Raw genomic sequence first — 19,949 nt, forward strand, 5'->3', positions numbered from 1 at the left:
AATGATTTTGGAAATTGTTCATAGTTAGCTTTGTTCTGTAGTGGAGAGTCACCTGAGAGCTACAGCTTCTATAATTAGTTTGAGGCCCTTGTTCTTTGGCAAGTAAGATAGATCGATTGATCTGTCTATCTAATGATTTTATTGAGCTATCATTTCTAAGTAGTAAAATGCATATGGACTGACTTCCTTTTAAAGATGAGAAAACTGAAAACCTGACTTGTCCAAAGTTAAAAAACTAGTATCCAAAACTTGGGTCTCCTACCTTCTAGAGCAAAACTCTACTATAGGTACAAATTTTTTAGATGTGTAAGGAAGTTACATGATAGAAAACAGTTAAGAGATGTTAAAGTGGTTTTATAGTGACAGACTACGAGACAATGTATATTAATTGAAAACTTTATTCATAGCAAGTGAGAAAAAAGCTAGAGTAGAAATGTCTTTAAAGTTGTCAAAACTAAAATGTTCCAAGAGTACAAAACCTGTCTAAATGTTATCTTTTCTTAATAGTAAATGGGATGATTATTGTTTTCTTATGTTTTATTTTATTTTATTTTTTAAAATTTGAACATATTATAGGGGTACAAATGTGTAGGTTACATATATTTCCTTTGCCCCACCTGAGTCAGAGCTTCAAGCAGGTCCATCCCCCAGATGGTGCACACTTCACCCATTAGGTGTGAATATACCCATCCTCTCCTCCCTGCTACCATCTGCCCAACACCCAATGAATGTTACTACTATAGGTGCACATAAGTGTTGATCAGTTAATACCAATTTGATGGTGAGTACATGTGGTTCTTGTTTTTCCATTCTTGTGATACTTTACTTACAATGGGCTCCAGCTCTATCCAGGATAATACATGAGGTGCTAGATCACCATTGTTTTCTGTGGCTGAGTAGAACTCCATGGTATAAATATACTATGTTTTATTAATCCACTCATGTGTATTGATGGGCACTTGGGTTGTTTCCACATCTTTGCAGCTGTGAATTGTGCTGCTATAAATGTTCTAGTGCAGATGTCTTTTTTATAGAATGTCTTTTGTTCCTTTGGGTAGATGCCCAGCAATGGGATTGCTGGATCAAACGGAAGTTCTACTTGTAGCTCTTTGAGGTATCTCTATATTACTTTCCACAGAGGTTGTACTAGTTTGCAGTCCCACCAGCAGTGTATGAGTGTTCCTATCTTTCTGCATCCATGCCAACATTTATTGTTTTGGGACTTTTTGATAAAGGCCATTCTCACTGGTGTTAAGTGATATCTCATTGTGGTTTTCATTTGCATTTCCCTGATGATTAGAGATGTTGAGCATTTTTTCATGTTTCTTGGCCCTTACTTTACTTTTGAAAAGCTTCTGTTGATGTCCTTTGGCCACTTTTTGAAGTGGTTGTTTGATTTTTTTCTTGCTGATTTTTCTGAGTTCTATATAGATTCTAGTTATCAGCCCTTTATCAGACGTGTAGCATGCAAATATTTTCTCCCATTCTATAGGTTATCTGTTTACTCTCCTGATGTTTTCCTTGGTTGTGCAGAAGCTTTTTAATTTCATCAGGTCCCATTTATTTATTTTTGTTGTTGGTGTGATTGCCTTTGGGGTCTCCATAAATTCTTTCCCTAGGCCGATATCTATAAGAGTTTTTCCAAGATTGTTTTCTAGAATTCTTATAGTTTCATGCCTTAGGTTTAAGTTTGTTATCCACTGTGAATTGATTTTTGTGAGACATGAAAGGCATAGATCCTGTTTCAGTCTTCTACATGTGGCTATCCTTTTCCCAGCACAATTTATGGAATAAGGATTCTATTCCCCCGTGTATGTTTTTGTCTGGTTTGTCAAAGATTAAATGGCTATATGAGGATGATTTTATATCTGGGTTCCTAGTTCTGTTCCATTGGTCTGTGTCTTTGTTCTTGTGCCAGGACCATGCTGTTTTAGTTACCAGAGCCTTGTAGTATAGCTTGAAGTGTGGTAAATTTATGCCTCTCAATTTGTTCTTTTTTCTTAAGATTGCTTTTACTATACATCATCGTCTTTTGTTCCATACGAGGTGCAGAATTATTTTTTCTAGATCTGCAAAAAATGATGTTGACATTTTTTTTAAATTTCAGCATATTATGGGGGTACAAAAGTTTAGGTTATGTGTATTGCCCATGACCCCCCACCCCCCTGAGTCAGAGCTTCAAGCGTGTCCATTCCTCAGACAGTGTGCATCGCACTCATTATGTAGGTATACACCCATCCCCTCCCCCCACCACATCAGCCCAACACCCAATTGGTGTTATTCCCAAATGTGCACTTAGGTGATGATCAGGGAAACCAATACACTGGTGAGTACATGTGGTGCTTATTTTCCATTCTTGGGATACTTCACTTAGTAGAATGGGTTCCAACTCTCTCCAGGAGAACATAAGAGATTCTATATCATCGTTATTTCTTATAGCTGAGTAATACTCCATGGTATGCATATACCACATTTTACTAATCCACTCATTTATTGATGGGCAGTTGGGTTGTTTCCACATCTTTGCAATTGTGAATTGTGCTGCTATAAACATTCAGGTGCAGATTTTTTTTATAGAATGTCTTTTGTTCTTTTGGGTAGATGCCCAATAATGGGATTGCTGGATCAAATGGTAGGTCTACTTGTATCTGTTTAAGGTATCTCCATATTGCTTTCCACAGAGGTTGCACTAGTTTGCAGTCCCACTAGCAGTGTATGAGTATTCCTGTCTCTCTGCATCATGCCAATATTTGTTGTTACGGGTCTTTTTGATAAAGGCCTTTCTCACTGGAGTTAAGTGATATCTCATTGTGGTTTTGATTTGCATTTCCCTGATGATTAAAGATGTTGAGCATTTTTTCATATGTTTGTTGGCCATTCTTCTATCTTCTTTTGAAAAATTTCTATTCATGTCCTTTTCCATTTTTTTGAGATAATTCATTAGATTGTTGATTTGTGATCTTTCTATCTTTTGGATGTAGGCTTTTATGGATATAAATTTTCCTCTCAGGACTGCTTTAGCTGTGTCCCACAGATTTGGGGAAGTTGTGTCTTCTTTACCATTTAGTTCAAAGAATCTTTTGATATCCATCTTAATTTCCTCCTTAATCCAATAATTGTTCAGCAGAAGATTGTTTAGTTTCCATGACTTTGTGTAGAGGTGAGAGTTTCTGTTGGAGGTGATTTTTAATTTTATTTCACTGTGGTCTGAGAAGATGCATGGTATAATTTCTATTTTTTAAAATTTTTTGGGACATGATTTGTGGCCTAGGATATGGTCAATCTCAGAGAATGTCCCATGAGCTGATGAGAAAAATGTATATTCAGTGGTTTTGGGGTAGAATGTTCTGTAAATCTCAGTCAGGCCCATTTGTTCTAGAGTTCTGTTTAAGTACATTGTTTCTTTGTTTATTTTCTGTTTGGAGGATCTGTCCTGTTTTGTCAGAGGGGTATTAAAGTTCCTGGCTAATACAGTGATGCTGTTTATCATTTTGTTTAGATCAAGTAGAATTTGCTGTGTGAATTTGGGTGTACCTGAGTTAGGTGCATAAACATTTAGAATTGTTATGTCTTCTTGTTGAATTGTACCCTTCACCATTATATAGTGACTATCTTTGTCTTTCATTACTTTTGTTCATTTGAGGACTAAGTTATCTGAAATCAAAACTGCTATGCAAGATTTCTTTTGGCTTCCATTTGCACTGAATATTTTTTTCCATCTCTTCACCTTCAGTTTGAATGCATCCTCGTGGGTTAGATGTGTTTTCTGAAGACAGAAGATACTTGGCTTATGTATATTTATCCATTCAGTCTGCCTATGTCTCTTTAGTTGAGAGTTCAAGCCAATCAGCTTTATTGAAACAATTGATAAGTGGGGCAGATTTCTGTTCAACCTCTTCAGTTGAACTTTGTTGCTTTGTTTTCTTTCTTGAGCTGTTGTGGTATCTGGCCTTTGATCTTTAGCTTTTGTATTATTTTACACTGGTGAGTATCTATTGTGGTGATCTGTGTGTAACACTGTTCTGAGTACTTTCTGGAGGGCAGGTCTTGTCTTGATGAATTCCCTCAGTCTTTGCTTGTCTGAGAAAGTCTTTTCCTTTGTATAAGAAACTTAGTTTTGCAACATACAGAATTCTAGGCTGGGCATTATTCTGTTTGAGAAGAGTCAGAATGGGGCCCCAGTTTCTTCTTGCTTGTAAGGTCTCAGTTGAGAAGTCTGCAGTTAGTCTGATGGGTTTTCCTTTGCAGGTTACCTGTTTCGTTCACCTTACAGCTTGTAGGAGGGCCTCTTTCATGTTTAGTTTGGCCAGTCTGATGACTATGTGTCATGGTGTCTTCCTATTTGCAATGAATCTCCCAGGAGTCCTTTGAGCTTCTTGTTCCTGGATATCTAGATTTTTAGCAAGCAGGGAAATTTTCTTCCATTATATCCTCAAATAGTTTATTCAATTCTTGTGTATTTTCCTTTTCACCCTCAGGATGCCTATAATTCTCATGTTAGGCCTCTTCACATAATCCCACATTTCTTGTAGGCTTTGTTTTTTTATCTTATTTCTCTGCTCTATCTCTGCAACTGACTTGTTTATTTGAAAGATGTTATCTTCGATCCCTGAGATTCTTTATTCTGTTTGATTTACCCTATTCTTGAGGCTTTCCACATATTTTGTAATTCCTTGAATACATTCTTCAGTTCCAGAAGTTATGTTTGATTTTTCTTCAATATTTCAATTTCTTTAGTGAATTTTTCTTCTAAGTCCTGGTTTTTTTTTTTTTTGTGGTTTCTTTGCATTAGGTATCCATTTTCTCTTGCATATCATTGAGTTTTCTTACAATCCATGTTAAAAATTCTTATTCTGTCATTTTAGTGTTCTGAATTTGATTGACATCCATTGTTACAGAGCTTTTGTTCCCCTTTGGGGGTGTGCTTTCAGTTTGATCCTTCATATTTCCAGAGTTCTTTCACGAATTCCTTCCCATCTGGAGCAGCTGTTGCTTCTTACCTTTGGATTTTTGTTTAGATAAGACATGCCCAGTTTAGTCTCTGAGCCAGTCCAAGTTAGTCTTTGAGCTAGTAGGCAGTGCTTGTGGGTGAGATTTGACCATACCCTTTGTGATGATTCAGTAAATGCAGTAAAAGGGTGTACAAATTAACCTCCCTGTCATAGGTGGTGCTTGCTGGGAGGAATAAGCTGCAATATATTTTTTGGTTCCTGTACCCAGCTCTTATTCCTCTAGGGAGGCACTCTAGTGCCTCAAGTGGTAGGTGGGGCCCTAGGACTTCCAGATGTGTCCTTATTCTCCATCTCAGTGGGGGTGCATGGGGGAGTAAGGCTGGGTGGGTCTGGATTGGGTGAGCCTGCCCTCAAGCTACAAAAGTGCTGTTAGCAGGGGTCAAAGCTCTATTCTCTGCTTCTGGGCAAAGCTGCCAGGGAGGGGCTGAAATGGCTGCACTCAGCCAAAAGGTCTGCATGTGGAGGTGGGGCTGTTTGAGACCTGCAGTCTGGAGCAAGTCTCGCTCCTTTCTACTCTGCCCATTCTGTAGTTTCTCCTGGGCCTTTACTGGTAGGCAGAGCCTCAAGCCAGTGGGTCTTCCCTGACTATGATGAGAGCTGGGAGGTTCCCTGGCCAGGATCACAGGCTGAGCTGGGAGCCCAGCCCTCCTGTGGGAGGAGGGTTGCTCCTTGAGCACCTGCAGCTAGGACCCACTCTGATCTGCCCCTGAAGGCACAAACACCTCAGTAGACTAGTCACAAATATCCCTTCTGTGCCCCTGAGCAATGCGATGGAGACCTGGGTGTACAGGATCTGGCCTGCAGGCCTGTCCCTCGGGCCATTGAGATCAATCCCTTACCCTGCCAGGGAAGAGTGTTGGTCTCAAGTCACCTACAGGGTGCCCAACCTGGATCAATGTCTCTCCTCCTTGGGCTTTGTCCTGCTCTATTGGAGTCACCAGGCAAGCAGCACCTGGGAGGGCAGGTGGGTAGGGAGCTCACAGTCTGAATACCCCTCAGTCTGTTGTGGGGCCCCAAAAGGAAAGATCCCATTCCCTGTGGATGCCTCTGGGTGGTGCCTAAATTGTCTCTCTCAGCAGCTGTGGGTAGGGGAGGGGAAGAGAAGAATGAAGCAATATGGCACCCGCAGATTGGCTCACGTCTGCGGGGCAGGAGGTATGGTATCCCAGAGAGCTGGGAGCCCAGCGCCCAGCCTACAAGAGGCTCAGTGCTCACTGGAGGCAGCTGTCTCTGGGGCTGGTGTTGGCAGGTCTCTCCAGCAGCTCAGGAGCCCACCAGCAGTCCGAGATGCAAGGGAGGGGAAATTTAACCACTTCACCTACCCTTGTCACTGGTATCCAAGCCTCTCAGGGTTTTCAGGATTATTTTAATGCTGCCAGATGTTCACATCACTTTCAAAGCAAGTTATTATAAGTTATTCAATATTTAAAATAAAATACATTTTATAGAAATTATAAAATAATTTGACAAAATCATTCTTTTGTCAAAAATTAATTTTTGCCATAAAAGGATAACTAGTGAAATAAGTTGCTTAACTGGTAGTTTGAACATACTGCTAATTAAGGTACAGTTGTGAGTCTGATTAACATGTAGGCAAGTCTATGTCCTTTTATTTAGCACCATAGACTGATATTGTTCCCTCCCTGTTCTGCATATTCATACAGCTGATTACTGAATCTAATTGGATGCCGAGGTTAGGATTGTAGTTCTGTCACTAATTAGCTGGGTGACTTTGGGAAAATATGTCTCTGAATCTAAGGAGATGAATTAATAACATAAAGCAAGTATCCACTATGTGTGAGGTTTGTTGAGAGTCCCCAAAGATACAAAGACAAGCAAAACTGAATATCATTGCTGTCTTCATAGAGAAAGGAAGGCAGACATGATTCAAACAGTGTCACTACAGAAAGAAATACAGCAATACAAATTAGGAGAAGTTCTGTGAAGGAACAGTGCTTGGTGCTGAGAGAGGGGAACAGAGGAACTTAATTTATCTGAGAGTGATGATTGTGCAGAGATCTGAAGGACAGCAGTCAAATGAACCATGTGGTGGAGGCAGGTATGAGGAGATGAAACAATACAGAGAAAGGAAGAAACATTGTGTTTTCGTGAACCCTTAAGTTGGAGCAGAGAGAACAATACCCTTTCAAGGATCACAGTGTTTCTTCCCTCTTTTAATTGTCTATGAGAACTTTTTTACAAGTTTGCATTTTTATAAAGTACCTTGGGTTCTTTTCTTTTTTCTTTTTCTTTTTTCTTTTTTGCTTGTTGGAACAGTACTTATAATTAAAGGCTTAAATGGTATTTAACTCCTTGTGTTTTGCTCCAGTGATCTATCTACAGTTGGTCCTTGCTTTGCATATCTTTGATATGCATGCATTTCAGTTACCAGTGCTTAGTTAAATAACACCAGTTCTCCAGCAATACAAATTAAATTTCAGTGGCCACAACATATAAACTATAAGTAATGGCATAAATAAAGTCCAACCTTTGCTGCTAGCTTTTCCACACATGTTTATGTAAATAACAAATGTGCACCATGATCATCACAATGATCACCAGTCACATCAGTTCTTTGAAAGTCTGCTGGTGATCAGCCACTGTTCATCTGTTCATTGATTATTCAGTTCATACAAAATAGCAACTGGGCAGTTGTAATGCCTCCTTGTCTCCTAGTGATAAACCCATGTGGCATTTTACAAAAGTGGATAGTCAAAAGAGAGAATTGGTCAACACAAATAACAGTACAGCAAAGAATTGAAGAGTGGCAACACTGGAAGTGAAATTAAATTAAATGTAAATGGAATTATAGAAGAAATAGCTGATGATAGGGATGTTGACACTCTTCCATTTAAAAGACTGTAGATATGGAGCCAGAGGAACTTAGTAAAGGCAAACTTATTGACGTAAATGAGAAAGGGGAATGTGATATGATGAAAGGGATGGAGATATGGAGAGGAAGTCATATTGGCAAAAGAGCTATACATTGAAAGAACCCTTAGAGATAGTTCACAACATTGATAAAACATTGAAGCTGATTCAACTGTTGAATGGATTACGACAATTCACCAAGGGATAAAACACATGTGTACTCCATGTTCTACATTATGCAATGAGAAGAAGGCATGCACTGGTCCAACTACCTTTGATAAATTTTTTTTTTTTTTAAGAAATAAAACACATTCATTCTCAAAGGAATAAAACACATTCATTCTCAATATTTTATTGTTTTCAATTACAGTGTACTAAATAATTATTAGCTCTCCTATAGTTTCCTATGTATTTATAGAGAAGAGAACAAAGGAGTTTTTAATATTTTGACAAACATTTTTAAAGGTCATGTGACAATCCTATTTTCTTCCATTGATTTTTAACAACAACTTTGCATGGTTTCAACTTGCATGGTCACTTTTATGGCCTCACACTATCATGCAAAGCAGGAACTGTCTGCAAATTTCACTGAATCTAACCAACAGACCATTCTCAATGTGTCACAAAAGTGAAGTATTTTAGAATGTTGAAGTCATTTTCTGAGTTTACAAAACTCTCAATCTTGAAGGATTCTAAGTCAACAACAGACCTGGAACATACTATTAGTTCATTAAATCTTTAGAATATTATCCAAATATTAGAAACAAATTTTGGGATTAAGCACCTCCAAAGTCCTATAACTTCAAGATCCACTGTAATTCAGTAAGCATAATGAAAATAATAAAATCTGTCTATATTACATTTTTTTGGGACTTAGTAAAAGTCTTATTTTTAACCATAAAAATATTTTAAACATCCTAATCAAGAATACTCATGAACAAATGCACAAAATAGTCAAAAGATAATTTAAATCATAGAAAAACATGGATGAAAAATTCACATACCGATTGTAGAAATCATCTCTGTAGTAATCATAGTCAAAGACATAACCACTAAGGAGGGAAACAAAGAAATTAGTTGGTACTTGTTTCAATAACATTAATTTTGGTACTAATTTATAATGTTATAGCAATAAATTTATGTTTTTTAAAATATTTATTTAAAATATATCAATGTCATTATGTATCCAAAGGGCTTTCCAAGATAATGTCCAATTTGGTATAATATAATATAAAATTATTAGTATATGTTTGACAATATAGGGACTGATAATGATTTATGTGGTGAAAGAATAAAAGATGAGATCAGGTAGCAAAATAAATATTTTTTAACACTTGTAATTAAATATGAATGAAGACTTTTTTCCCTCCTAGATGAGATGTAATCTAGTTGTCCCTTCTTTCTAAGGTGATATAGTTATCACTTCTTCGTAAGATATGTACAATGAGGCTAAACAATGAACAAATTGTATTGAAATAAAATAAATGGAAAAGACTCATGAACCATTCATTATAGAAATGATAAACAGAAATGTGGTTTCCTCAGAAATTTAGCATTTTTTTTAATTCTAAAAATTGTAAATTCAATACTTTAAATTGAAAAATTTAAAGATAAAAACTACCCTAGCTGAATCTTACCAACAACAACTTCATATTTTAGGGCATTTAAATTGGAAATAATAAATGCATTTCAATGATAAGGTTATTATGACTAAGCTCTCTAAACAAATATATTAATATAATAAAAATTGCCTCCATCCACTTGCACAGTTGAGTTTACAAAGTACTTCATGTGCATTTCAATTTTAGTCATTAAAATAACTCTGTTAGATAATGTAACTAGAAGAAACTAAAGTGCAAAAGATTTAAGTAATTTGTTCAAATTCATATCTCCAGTAAGTTACAGAGCTGAGATTCGAGAAGACTTCTGAACCCACATCTGGAGCTGTTTTCATGTCATCATGCAACCCTACTTGATCTGGAAGAAATCTTATTCTTATGATAAGTGGAGTATTTGTACTAAAGGGGAGTTATTTTTTGTGTTTATTCACTTATTTTTTATTGTGGTAAAATATACCTAATATCAAATTTTCCATTCTTATCATTGTTATACAACTCAGTAGCATTAAGTACATTCACAGTTTCACAAACATCACCACTACCCATTCAAGAACTTTTTCATCATCCCAACAGAAACTTTCTATTCAATATACAATAGCTTCCCATTCCTTGCCTCCACCCCCCACCCCCCAGTTTTTGGTCATCCCTATTCTACTTTGTCTCTATCAATTTGCCTCTTCTATGTACTTGACAAATCATATAATCATACAGTATTTTCTCTGTCTAGCTTATTTCACTTAGTATATTTTCAAGATTCATCTATGTTTAGCACAAATTAGACTTTTAGTCCTTTTTAAAGCTGAATAATGTTATATGGGGTGTGATGTATGCATGTGTGTGTGTATGTATATGTGTGTGTGTATGTATCTCACACCCACATACCACTTTTTATCTATTAATCTATTAATAGAATCTAGGCTATTTCTACTTCTTGGCTATTGTGGATATTGCTGCTATGAACATTGGTTTCAAAGGGTCTGAGTCCCTGCTTTCATCTTTTGGGTCTATACTTAGAAGTGGAATTTCTAGGTAATGTGATGATTCTATTAATATGTTTGGCTTTTTAAGAAACTACTCTCTGATGGAGGAGTAATTTTATATTTCTGAATAAATCTCACAGACCTTTACTTTGTAACTTTTCTCATGTTAGAAAAATTAAAAGAACCTTATAAAGAAGGGCTGTTATTCTGGTTTTAAGGATAAATATATTTATATCTCCCACATTTCATTACTTACAGGGGGACAAAAGCCTGATGTAGCACACACAATCCATGAGGGTAAATTCTCCAGTGTTGCCTAATGGAACAAGTACTGAAATATAAAGTGTGAAACTACTCCCTGTGAGTGTCTCAATGGAAGACTGCGTGTTGTCTTGCCAAAGCAATGCTGTATCCATCTATGCAAATCAAGAGGATAATGAGTCCATTGCCTGAAGAGTAAGAATAAAAATAGCCACATTTGTTTGATAGTCACAGATTGCTAAAATAGTAATTGTTTATGTTTTAGTTTATATTGCTGATGTAGGCACAGTTGTGACATTGAGTTGAGGGATTTTAAAGATAATCTGTTGGCTACCATCAAACCCTAAGGTATAAATGTCACCTCATAATCTTCCTAATACAGCAGTACATATGCTTCTTTTATTGTGATTCACTTACTACTGCAGATAACAATGAGTGTGGTGATACCTGCCAAACAGTTTCACTGGGAAGTCTCAAGTTTAAAGTGATGCTACTCTTACATTTGTCATGGGTAATTATCATTCTATCTTATGCTTGATTATTTTCAATAATATGTTGGTAGAAAATAAACACATGTTTAATAGCATTCAGGTTTGGATAACACATGAACGAGGTTCTCAACAATCAAAGCAAAAAAAATAATTGAAAAGAGTATAACATCTTAAGAAATTTATATAGACTTTGTTTATAAAACCTGGTATCTGAGGAGGGAAATATTCTAGTTATTGAAGCCCTACTCTTGGTGCTTTTATATGCATAATCTTATTTAATACTAACAACAAACTATAGGATGTATAGGATTTTCTCAATTTTACAGGGCACTGAGGTATACAGATGCTATATACCTAAGATAACACAGGTTAGTATTACAGTATAGCATAGTCATTCACATGTTAATTCATCAAAATTTGATTAAGATCATGAGTGCCAGGAACTATAATAAGCACTTAGGTTAGAAGAAAAATAGTTTCTTTTTTTGCATGAATCTTACAGTCCAGTGATGGCCAAGATGGCCTTAAGGTTCTCTTCAGCTTGACTAAACTTTGGACAGGTTTCTTCCTGACTATAGTCCCCTGACCCCTTTTTGTAGAGCATTTGCATTGGAAAACTTTCCATTGTATATTCTTTCTCTGTTCCTTAGAGATGTAACTCTTCTCCCAGCGTCTTGCCAATTTTACAACCCAGGAATGTCTTTCTTAAGGACCTAGGAATCATCTCTCTGAAATGTAATCAAGGAAGATATCTCCCAGTGACTATGTAGGAGCCTAACTTAGATAAATACCAATGATGAGCAAACACAGATGCCCTAATTACATTGTGGAACCTTACCCCTATTTCCACTAGCTTACTCCAGCTCGTAAAAACTCTCTCACCTTTTGTTCAGTGGAGTTGAATTCTATTTCTGCCCCTTATTGCAATAGTCTTGAATAAAGTCTTCTTTGCCTGTTTAATTTTTCTGGTGTAATTTTTCTTTGACAGTGCTATAGATAGCAAGTAAGCTAACAAGCAAATGAATAATTTTGGAAACAAATGAGGTAGAAAAAAAAAAAACAGAAGGGAGAGGACTATTTGAAGAGATTGGTGAGGACTAGACTTTCTGAGGAGATGATGTATAACTGAAGGCTTGAAAGACAAAAGAAGTCCTACCCAGAGCTGGGGAAGAAAAGGGACAGTCAGGGAACAGTAAGCACAAAGGCACAAGTCAGGAAAGACTTTGATAGATTTAATGAAGTCAGAAGGTCAGTGCAGGGCTACTGCCATCACTCAGACAAAAAATAACAATGCCCCTGGCTACACTGCAGCAGAAAAGATGGAGAGGTGTGGACAGATTCAAGATAGGTTCTAGAGGTAGACACACTAGAACTTACAACTGTTTTGGCTTGAGAAACTGGGGACATTGTATTATCCTTTGTTGAGCTGGGAAGATTGGAAGGAAGACATTCTAAAGGAAAACCTAGAGATTAGTTTTGAATATGATAGCATATGCTATCATATGACATAATTAAGAAACACTTTTGGAATAATTGGATACAAACTGATGGAGGGAAGCCCCAAAGACAAGGCTGGCTGGGAAACTAAGCTCTGTGAGAGGTGTGAGAACACTGAGAACAATAAAGCAACAAAAAGGTGAGATCTTTAGGAGTCAGCGTAGAGAGAGATTGAAGGCTGCTCCTGTGGATTTATTAGAACGTAGAGGTCAAACGAGGAGGTGGAAACAGTAAAATAGTTAGGTCAGATGTGGGTAGGAGATAAAACTCAACACAAGGCAGCTCTTAGTGCAGAACCCAGCTTTCCACTTACTAGACATGACATTGAACCATCCGTCTAATTGTCCTGAACCCCACTGGCAAAATGGGATTGTACAAAGAACCACTTTACTGAGCAGTTTTTATCACATCACAGTCACTTAGTGAATGTTTTTATCTGTTTTCATAGAGCTGAGCTTTAAACACAGGTTTATCTGAATCCAAAGTCTGTCATTTTTTCCTACTGTAGGAAGTATACTTCTTCAGACATTTGCTAATTTAAATAATCTTAATAATCTTAACATTTTAGTACATATAATTCTATTTTTCCTGAGGTGTTAAAGAAAGCTGTCTTAAGGTTTATGATCAAAATGATGAGAACATTTAAAGATGTATAAATGTGTTTTAATATTTACATATGTCCTCTCTCCCTTTTTACATTCCTTGAATCCAAAGGACACTTTAGATCTTTGTTTCCCATTTCACTTTCCTGGTAGTGTCTAGCAATCAGAAATGTAATAATAACAATCATAATTATAACACTAATAAAATAATACTGAGCAGTTAATTCCAATAAGCACATTTGAACATTTGCTATGTACTAGCCATGGTGCTAGTCATATTATATACATTAAATAGCTGATTGGATGGAACAATCATTTTCATACAATGAAAATTCTCAGTATTTTCAGATATAACCAAATAATCTCAGAAAGGGAATATGTGGTTAACCTGTATTTATAATTTTTTCTGAGACTTTTTATTTTGTGTTATAATCTCAGACAGCAGAGTTTAATTGCAAAAAGAAAATATGACACCCTGACCAATTAAACAGGTGTTATTAATATAGATGACAGTAATTATTTCATTCGTGTGTTTTATACCTTTAGGAAGTACATCAATAATTTAACAGCCTTCTGGAAATTTAAAAGGGCACTAGAAAAGAGAATTCATTTTTATTTTTCTTACTTGCTGCTTAAATTATATTGTCCACCCTGCTTATTTTTCGTTCTATCCTGTGAAGATGTACTTACAAGAACCAGTTATTGCTAAGTATCCTGAATTGTTTGATCCCCAAGTTCCACTGCCTGACATCATGAACTCAATTTTATCTGTCAAAGTTAAAAATGAGATGAAATCCACAAACAGACCTATCTTGGTAATCAAGACTGCTTTTGTCTTAATGGTTTGGGCTTTTAGCAGAAATGCCATGGCAGGAGTTGGCGCAGGTCATAAACTATAAAATCAAGCTGGATTTCCAAGAAAGAAGAAGAGATGAAAGAGATGGAAAGATCACCCCAGGGCAAGTCTGATTCATGTCATTTATAGTTTCTCCAGTGTTACTGGCACTCTCCTCAGTTCTTTATTTTGTTTTTTTCTCTCCCCAGATTCTATCTCTTTCATTAAAATCCCCTTTTATTTTTTCTCAGTGAAACTCTATTTGAAATTGGCTGTCAAAAGATGGCATTGCTAGGAGTCATGTTCAAGTTTATAAGGTATTTTATGTATCCTCAAACTATATTGCCAGAAGAAGTTTGTCTTTCAGTTAAGAAAGATCCCCCCCTAACCATTTTTTTCCCTCATAAACTGAGAATGGTGCTGTCATCCTTATGGGTTGATCTATTTTGGCTTTTAAGACAATGATATTTCAACTTTCATTTCATTTGTTTTGTATGACAATCTGGTTCTTAGGCCACTGAAAACAAAAACAATAATAAATTAATATGTTCGGGACACTATGAAGGAAGAAACTCAAACCAGGAAATGCCAAGGCTTTTGTGGTTTGTGGGAATGGTCAGTGGCTTGTGGCAGGTACTTGACTTTCTAGAAAAGTGAAAAATGGTTTTGAATATTTAGCACAAATAAATATTTCATATTGTTTATTTTAAAATCTGGTACACGTTTATGAATTTTTTCTAATTCTCAATGTACCTTTATTCTAATTGCTCAGATTCCCTCAAAATGTAATGGGAAATCAAAATTGCTAAAGTAATTGTTCAGAGTTGTACACTCATACTCTTTCTTTTATTACTGATGATTAAATGAGGGCCAAGTAACTTCCCTGGAATTTCATTTAAACTTTTTCATTTACAGAAGAAATCACAACTCATTGGGTTTTAAAATACATGCAATCAATTTTATCTAATTCCTTTGAATTCATAAAGCCAGTTTCATATGAATAGACTAACACACAAAGTATTTATTTTTATTTTCTCTTACAGAACTTCATTAAAATATAATCTTGAGAATATTTATAATCTCCCTAGCACATGGAGGGAACATTTTAATGGATGGTTTCTTAGCAGACATCTTGCCAATAACAACTACTGCTAGAGCCTTCTCAATTACTCCATCTGGCTTCCTAAATTAAATTGAATAATCAGTTATTGAGTACTTATTATAAGTCAGGTGCAATACTAGGAGTCATGGATAACAATATCAGTAGAACATGGCTGCTAATCTCAAGGAATTTCAATCTAAGTATAAGGAATTAGACAAATACACACACAATCATAATTTGAGGCAGAATTTGATAATTGTCAAAATGAAAATAAAAACTATGAGAGCTTATATGCAGAAGAAATAGGATGTGGTGAGTGGGACGTGGGAACCAAACACAGTTTTATGAAAGAGATGACATTGGACTTTGTAAAGGGTGCGGATTTGACAAGGGAATGTTCAAAAGGTAGGTCCTTCTAGGTGGTCAAGAAAATTGGTGGTAGAAAAATGTGAAACAAGTATGGAGAACAGTGACTTTTGAAGATTCTTCTCTTTCATTAGCACAGCTATTCTTAAGAATACCTGGGGTTAGTCCTAGATGTTATGAGTGCAGGAGAAATAACGAAGGCGAAGTGGCTGAATTTCCAGAGCACCCTTCCTCACGGTGAAGGTGAAATCAGAAGCAGCCTCAGATGTGCTACAGGATGCTGTTTCTAACTTGCCAGAAAATTTTAGTGTAGGTTTCCAGCTGTCAGAGTATCTAAAGGTGAATGTATTTTTAAACTTTGGCAAGATACTATGTGGTCAAAAATCTGTCCATTTTCAATTTAGGAAATTCACATTATAAATTTACTTTTATGTGTGTTTGCAGTGGATATAGATGCACATACATATTCAAAATTCAAAATAAGTGAAATAAGCTAGTTAGTCAAAGTTTCATTGACAAAATACTTGATTTACTCCCAAGGACCTTTAGAAAGGGAGAAAAGGTGAGCAGGAACTTGAAGGATTATGACACATTCATAGAGTTCCTGGCTAATTGTAAATCAGGACCTCTTAGGAAGAGAAAGTGGCTAAGAAGTTCAAAAGATTAAAGTAATCCATTCTACCCATTTAAAAGTTCTGATCTTTTACTTGCTGTGAGTAAAGCTTACTGTCTCATACATTTAAAGAATGATTAATCTATATAGCAGTGATAGGATGCATGAAGAGTGAATTTTGGAAACGAGAGAAAGGAGGAAAAAATCAGAATTATTTTTCTTTTTTCTGGCTAATACAGGGATTCTGATTTTGGAAGGCAGTATCACCTTGAGTAGAGTATGCTGTTACCCTTCTCTATGCTGCATTGTGTTAGGAAGGATATTTAAACATGTAATTCCAAAATTGTGTTTAGTTTTTACTTCTGTCTTCTGGTCTAGAATGAATAGGGAAATACATGTGTGCTTCTTTTCAATTCACGATTACTTTATAAAGCTGCAATGAGAATGAAGATTTCTTTTTCACAAACAGCATGACACACCTGGTAAGAGGAGTATAAATGTGAAAACAGGAGAACCAAAAATCTAGTTATTTGAAGACTTGGCCTATAGACATACAGTCTCACCTGGATCAGTAGAACTGTCCCCAAACTGGTATACCTCGTCCTAACTATCTCCACATCTACCCATCACATAAGGAGCTAATGGCTTGAAAGTATGTTTTAAATAAATTATCAAAAGTAAAAATCAACAACAACAACAACAACAAAAACCCTTCAATTATTCCCCAGGGCCTACAAGGTAACGTACAGATTCTTCGACGTTCAGGACTCTCCAAAACGTGGCTCCTTCCTCCGACACTCTTTCACTGTTTATTCACTTACTCTTTCAATCCTTTACCATTTCTCGGCACCTATTCTCTGGCCGGCACTACTATGGTACAGAAAATCTCCTTGTTCTCAGGCAGAGATGTTCTTGTATCTCGATACAGTCTTTTGCATTAGCTCAATTGATTGTTCAACAGAAAGTTTCCTGTTATGTTCTCCATTTATCAACATATATGGTGTCTTCTTTCTATTAGAAATGGAAATGTATCCATTCTTGGTATCCTTTAATTATAGATATTTTGTATTCACATCTGACTCATGCTTGTCAACTCTCTGCTTTCCTTGTCACTTAGCTAATCTATATAGATTTATTTCTGTTAGTCTTTCCCTTCACAAGCCAATCTTTCCATTCCATTAATCATCCCTGTCTTTCTTCTTTGAACTTAATCTAATTTATCTGAATTTGTTAATACTGACATATTCAGAGTAAAATATTCCAGGAGGACTCATGTTAAAATCCTGTAGAGTATCATCCATCTCTTTATTTTAACTGAATTAAGTCATTAATGTGCAGATCTCATTCTTATGTTTAGATAGAAGTATGAATAAGAAACTATGTTAAATTGTATTTGACCACTTAGGAATCTATCTCACTAGATTGTGAGATCTCAAAAGGCAGGGTGTATTAGTCATCCAGTAGATATTTTGTGAATTGAATGTTGCCTTCTGTGGAACTTTCTGCTATAATATTTACTTTTTGTAGGAAAACAAAGGTTTTCATTTGAATTTTCAAATACTTGAATATTAATAGTAGAATGTTTAGACCATTACAATTGCCATGTTAAGTTAGATCTTTCTGCCGTTTATTCATTTATTGCCTATCAGCTTTAAATCCACTGTTTTTGCCCTTGCTTTGTGGTAATAGAGCTGGTTTCTGTAAACAATTCTCCTTTGCCAGTGGGCACAATGCTAAAGTCTGCCAGTAGAGGGCACTGCAGGAAAACTGCAAGGCATAGAAGACGCAGAAAGAGCTGCCTTTTCCAGGTTTCCATGTGCTTTTCTTCTTGCTCTCTGGCACAAATATGGCAGCTTATCAGAGACTCACTGATAATGACCAGCAGGAGGTTTCTTACTCATCACCTCCAGTCCACCAACATCCGAACAAGCCTCCAGTAGGCTGAAGATACACTTTCTCCAATGAGATCCGAATCTTAGCCTTGGGGAGACGGGCTCTTCAACTTTGTTCCTTTCTTGGGTACTCTTCCTCAGCCATAGAGATGGTAGCTATTCCATGCATTTTCTATTTCAATAATCTTTTGCAGTCTCTTACCTTTTTAAAGTATTTAATTATCTTTTACTAGTCAATAATTCTTCATATCAAATTTTCACTGTTAAAATTACTGGCGTGATTTTTGTCCCTAGTTTCCTGACTGGACCCTGAGTGATACAATCCAATTTAGGCATTTTTGTATTTTGTATGTTTGTGAATGGTCATACGTGACATATAGTCAAAGCGTACAGATTGTTCATTTACAAATAAATCTTTTTGTACTTCATGCAGTTGATATTTCTATTATGATTTAACTTGAGTTATAATGATTGTTTTAGAGTTTTCTTTCAACTGCCCAAGTTCTTCCTAGTGGAGACTAGCTTATGAAAATGAGAATGATGTCAAAAGGGATGATAATATTAAATAATAATTTAAATAATCTTAACAGTTAACATTTACTGAGTGCTTAGCATTTATCAGCTACTGTTCTAAGTGCTATATATATATCAAGTTATTAATCTTAAAAATCCTATTAATTAGTATTAATATCATTTTGACTTTATAAGTGAGAGAACCAAGACATCAATATGACCAATTAAAGTCCAGAGCATAAACCACATTGTCTATGGCTTACCAGATATTGTTATAAGAAATACCTAAGTGTTTTTGTCAGTTGCAAGCTCAATATAAGCCATGAATGTGATACAACACCACAAAGCTAATGAAATCTTAGTTGGCATTAAATGAAGTATAGTGTCTGTAAAAAGGAGGTAATAATTCCGTTGGACTTTCATGTTTGAGACATCATTGGAAATATTTAATTTAGTATGTGCCAGTCTAGTTTTAGGTGACTTTTGACCAACTGTAATGCACATAGATGAAGGAAATTCGGATGGCAAAAAGTCTCAAAAAATGATGCTGTATAAAAATGATTGCATTAATGAGGATGTTTGGTCTATGGAAGAAAGGATTTAAGAAAGAAGATGGTTAACTGTTTAAATATTTGAAAGGCTCTTGTATGGAAGAGAAAGTATTAAAGGGTAGTAATTACAAGGAAGAATGTTACTGCTAAATATAACAAAGAAATAAAATAATGAGTTCCAAATACCTTGAGCTTCTAGTAGTTTGGGGAAAGAAAAGAATCATAAAATGGAAAATACCATAACAAAGCATTGCATGACCTAATGTAACACACAGCCATATGCCATGAGAAGAGCCTGAAAACTATTTGTTAGAGGTTTTGTAGAAAAGAAAATTAATGTATTACATAGTTCTGGGATATCTTCTAAGTTGAAATTTCATGATTTTATTTAAATCAAATTATATTGTTAAAATGTAACATGTAGATATTCACATAGAGGTTTTGGAAAGCTGGTGACCTGCATTTGGCTCCCTTTCTCTTAGTACCAGTTCCAGTTCAACTAAATTGATGCTGGATTAAAGAAGAAATAAAAATTACACTTTCATATTATCTAGAAAGAAATAAAAAAGAATACTTTTTCCAAAACCTATGGGACACAGTGAAAACTTGACTCAAAAATGTATAGCTTTAGATGCCTTCGTTCTTAAGAAAGATAAAAAAGAAAAGAACTCAGTTCTAATCTCAATAGAAAAATAACCCAATAAACTGAAGTAAATCAGAAAGAGGAAATTAGTATCAGATTCA

General features: G+C 35.7%; 1 protein-coding gene across 13 annotated transcripts in view; it reads right to left on the bottom strand.

Annotated features, from left to right (window-relative positions):
- Positions 1–19,949, bottom strand: part of RALYL (RALY RNA binding protein like) — a 644,676-nt gene that overhangs the window by 78,507 nt on the left and 546,220 nt on the right. For all 13 annotated transcript variants that reach the window (XM_045560943.1, XM_045560945.1, XM_045560938.1 and 10 more), the window contains one exon: positions 8,888–8,935. In XM_045560943.1, coding sequence (XP_045416899.1) covers positions 8,888–8,935 — 48 coding nt within the window. The remainder of the gene's footprint in view (positions 1–8,887; positions 8,936–19,949) is intronic.

Source organism: Lemur catta, chromosome 9 (assembly GCF_020740605.2).
Source record: "Lemur catta isolate mLemCat1 chromosome 9, mLemCat1.pri, whole genome shotgun sequence".
Lineage (NCBI taxonomy): Eukaryota > Metazoa > Chordata > Mammalia > Primates > Lemuridae > Lemur > Lemur catta.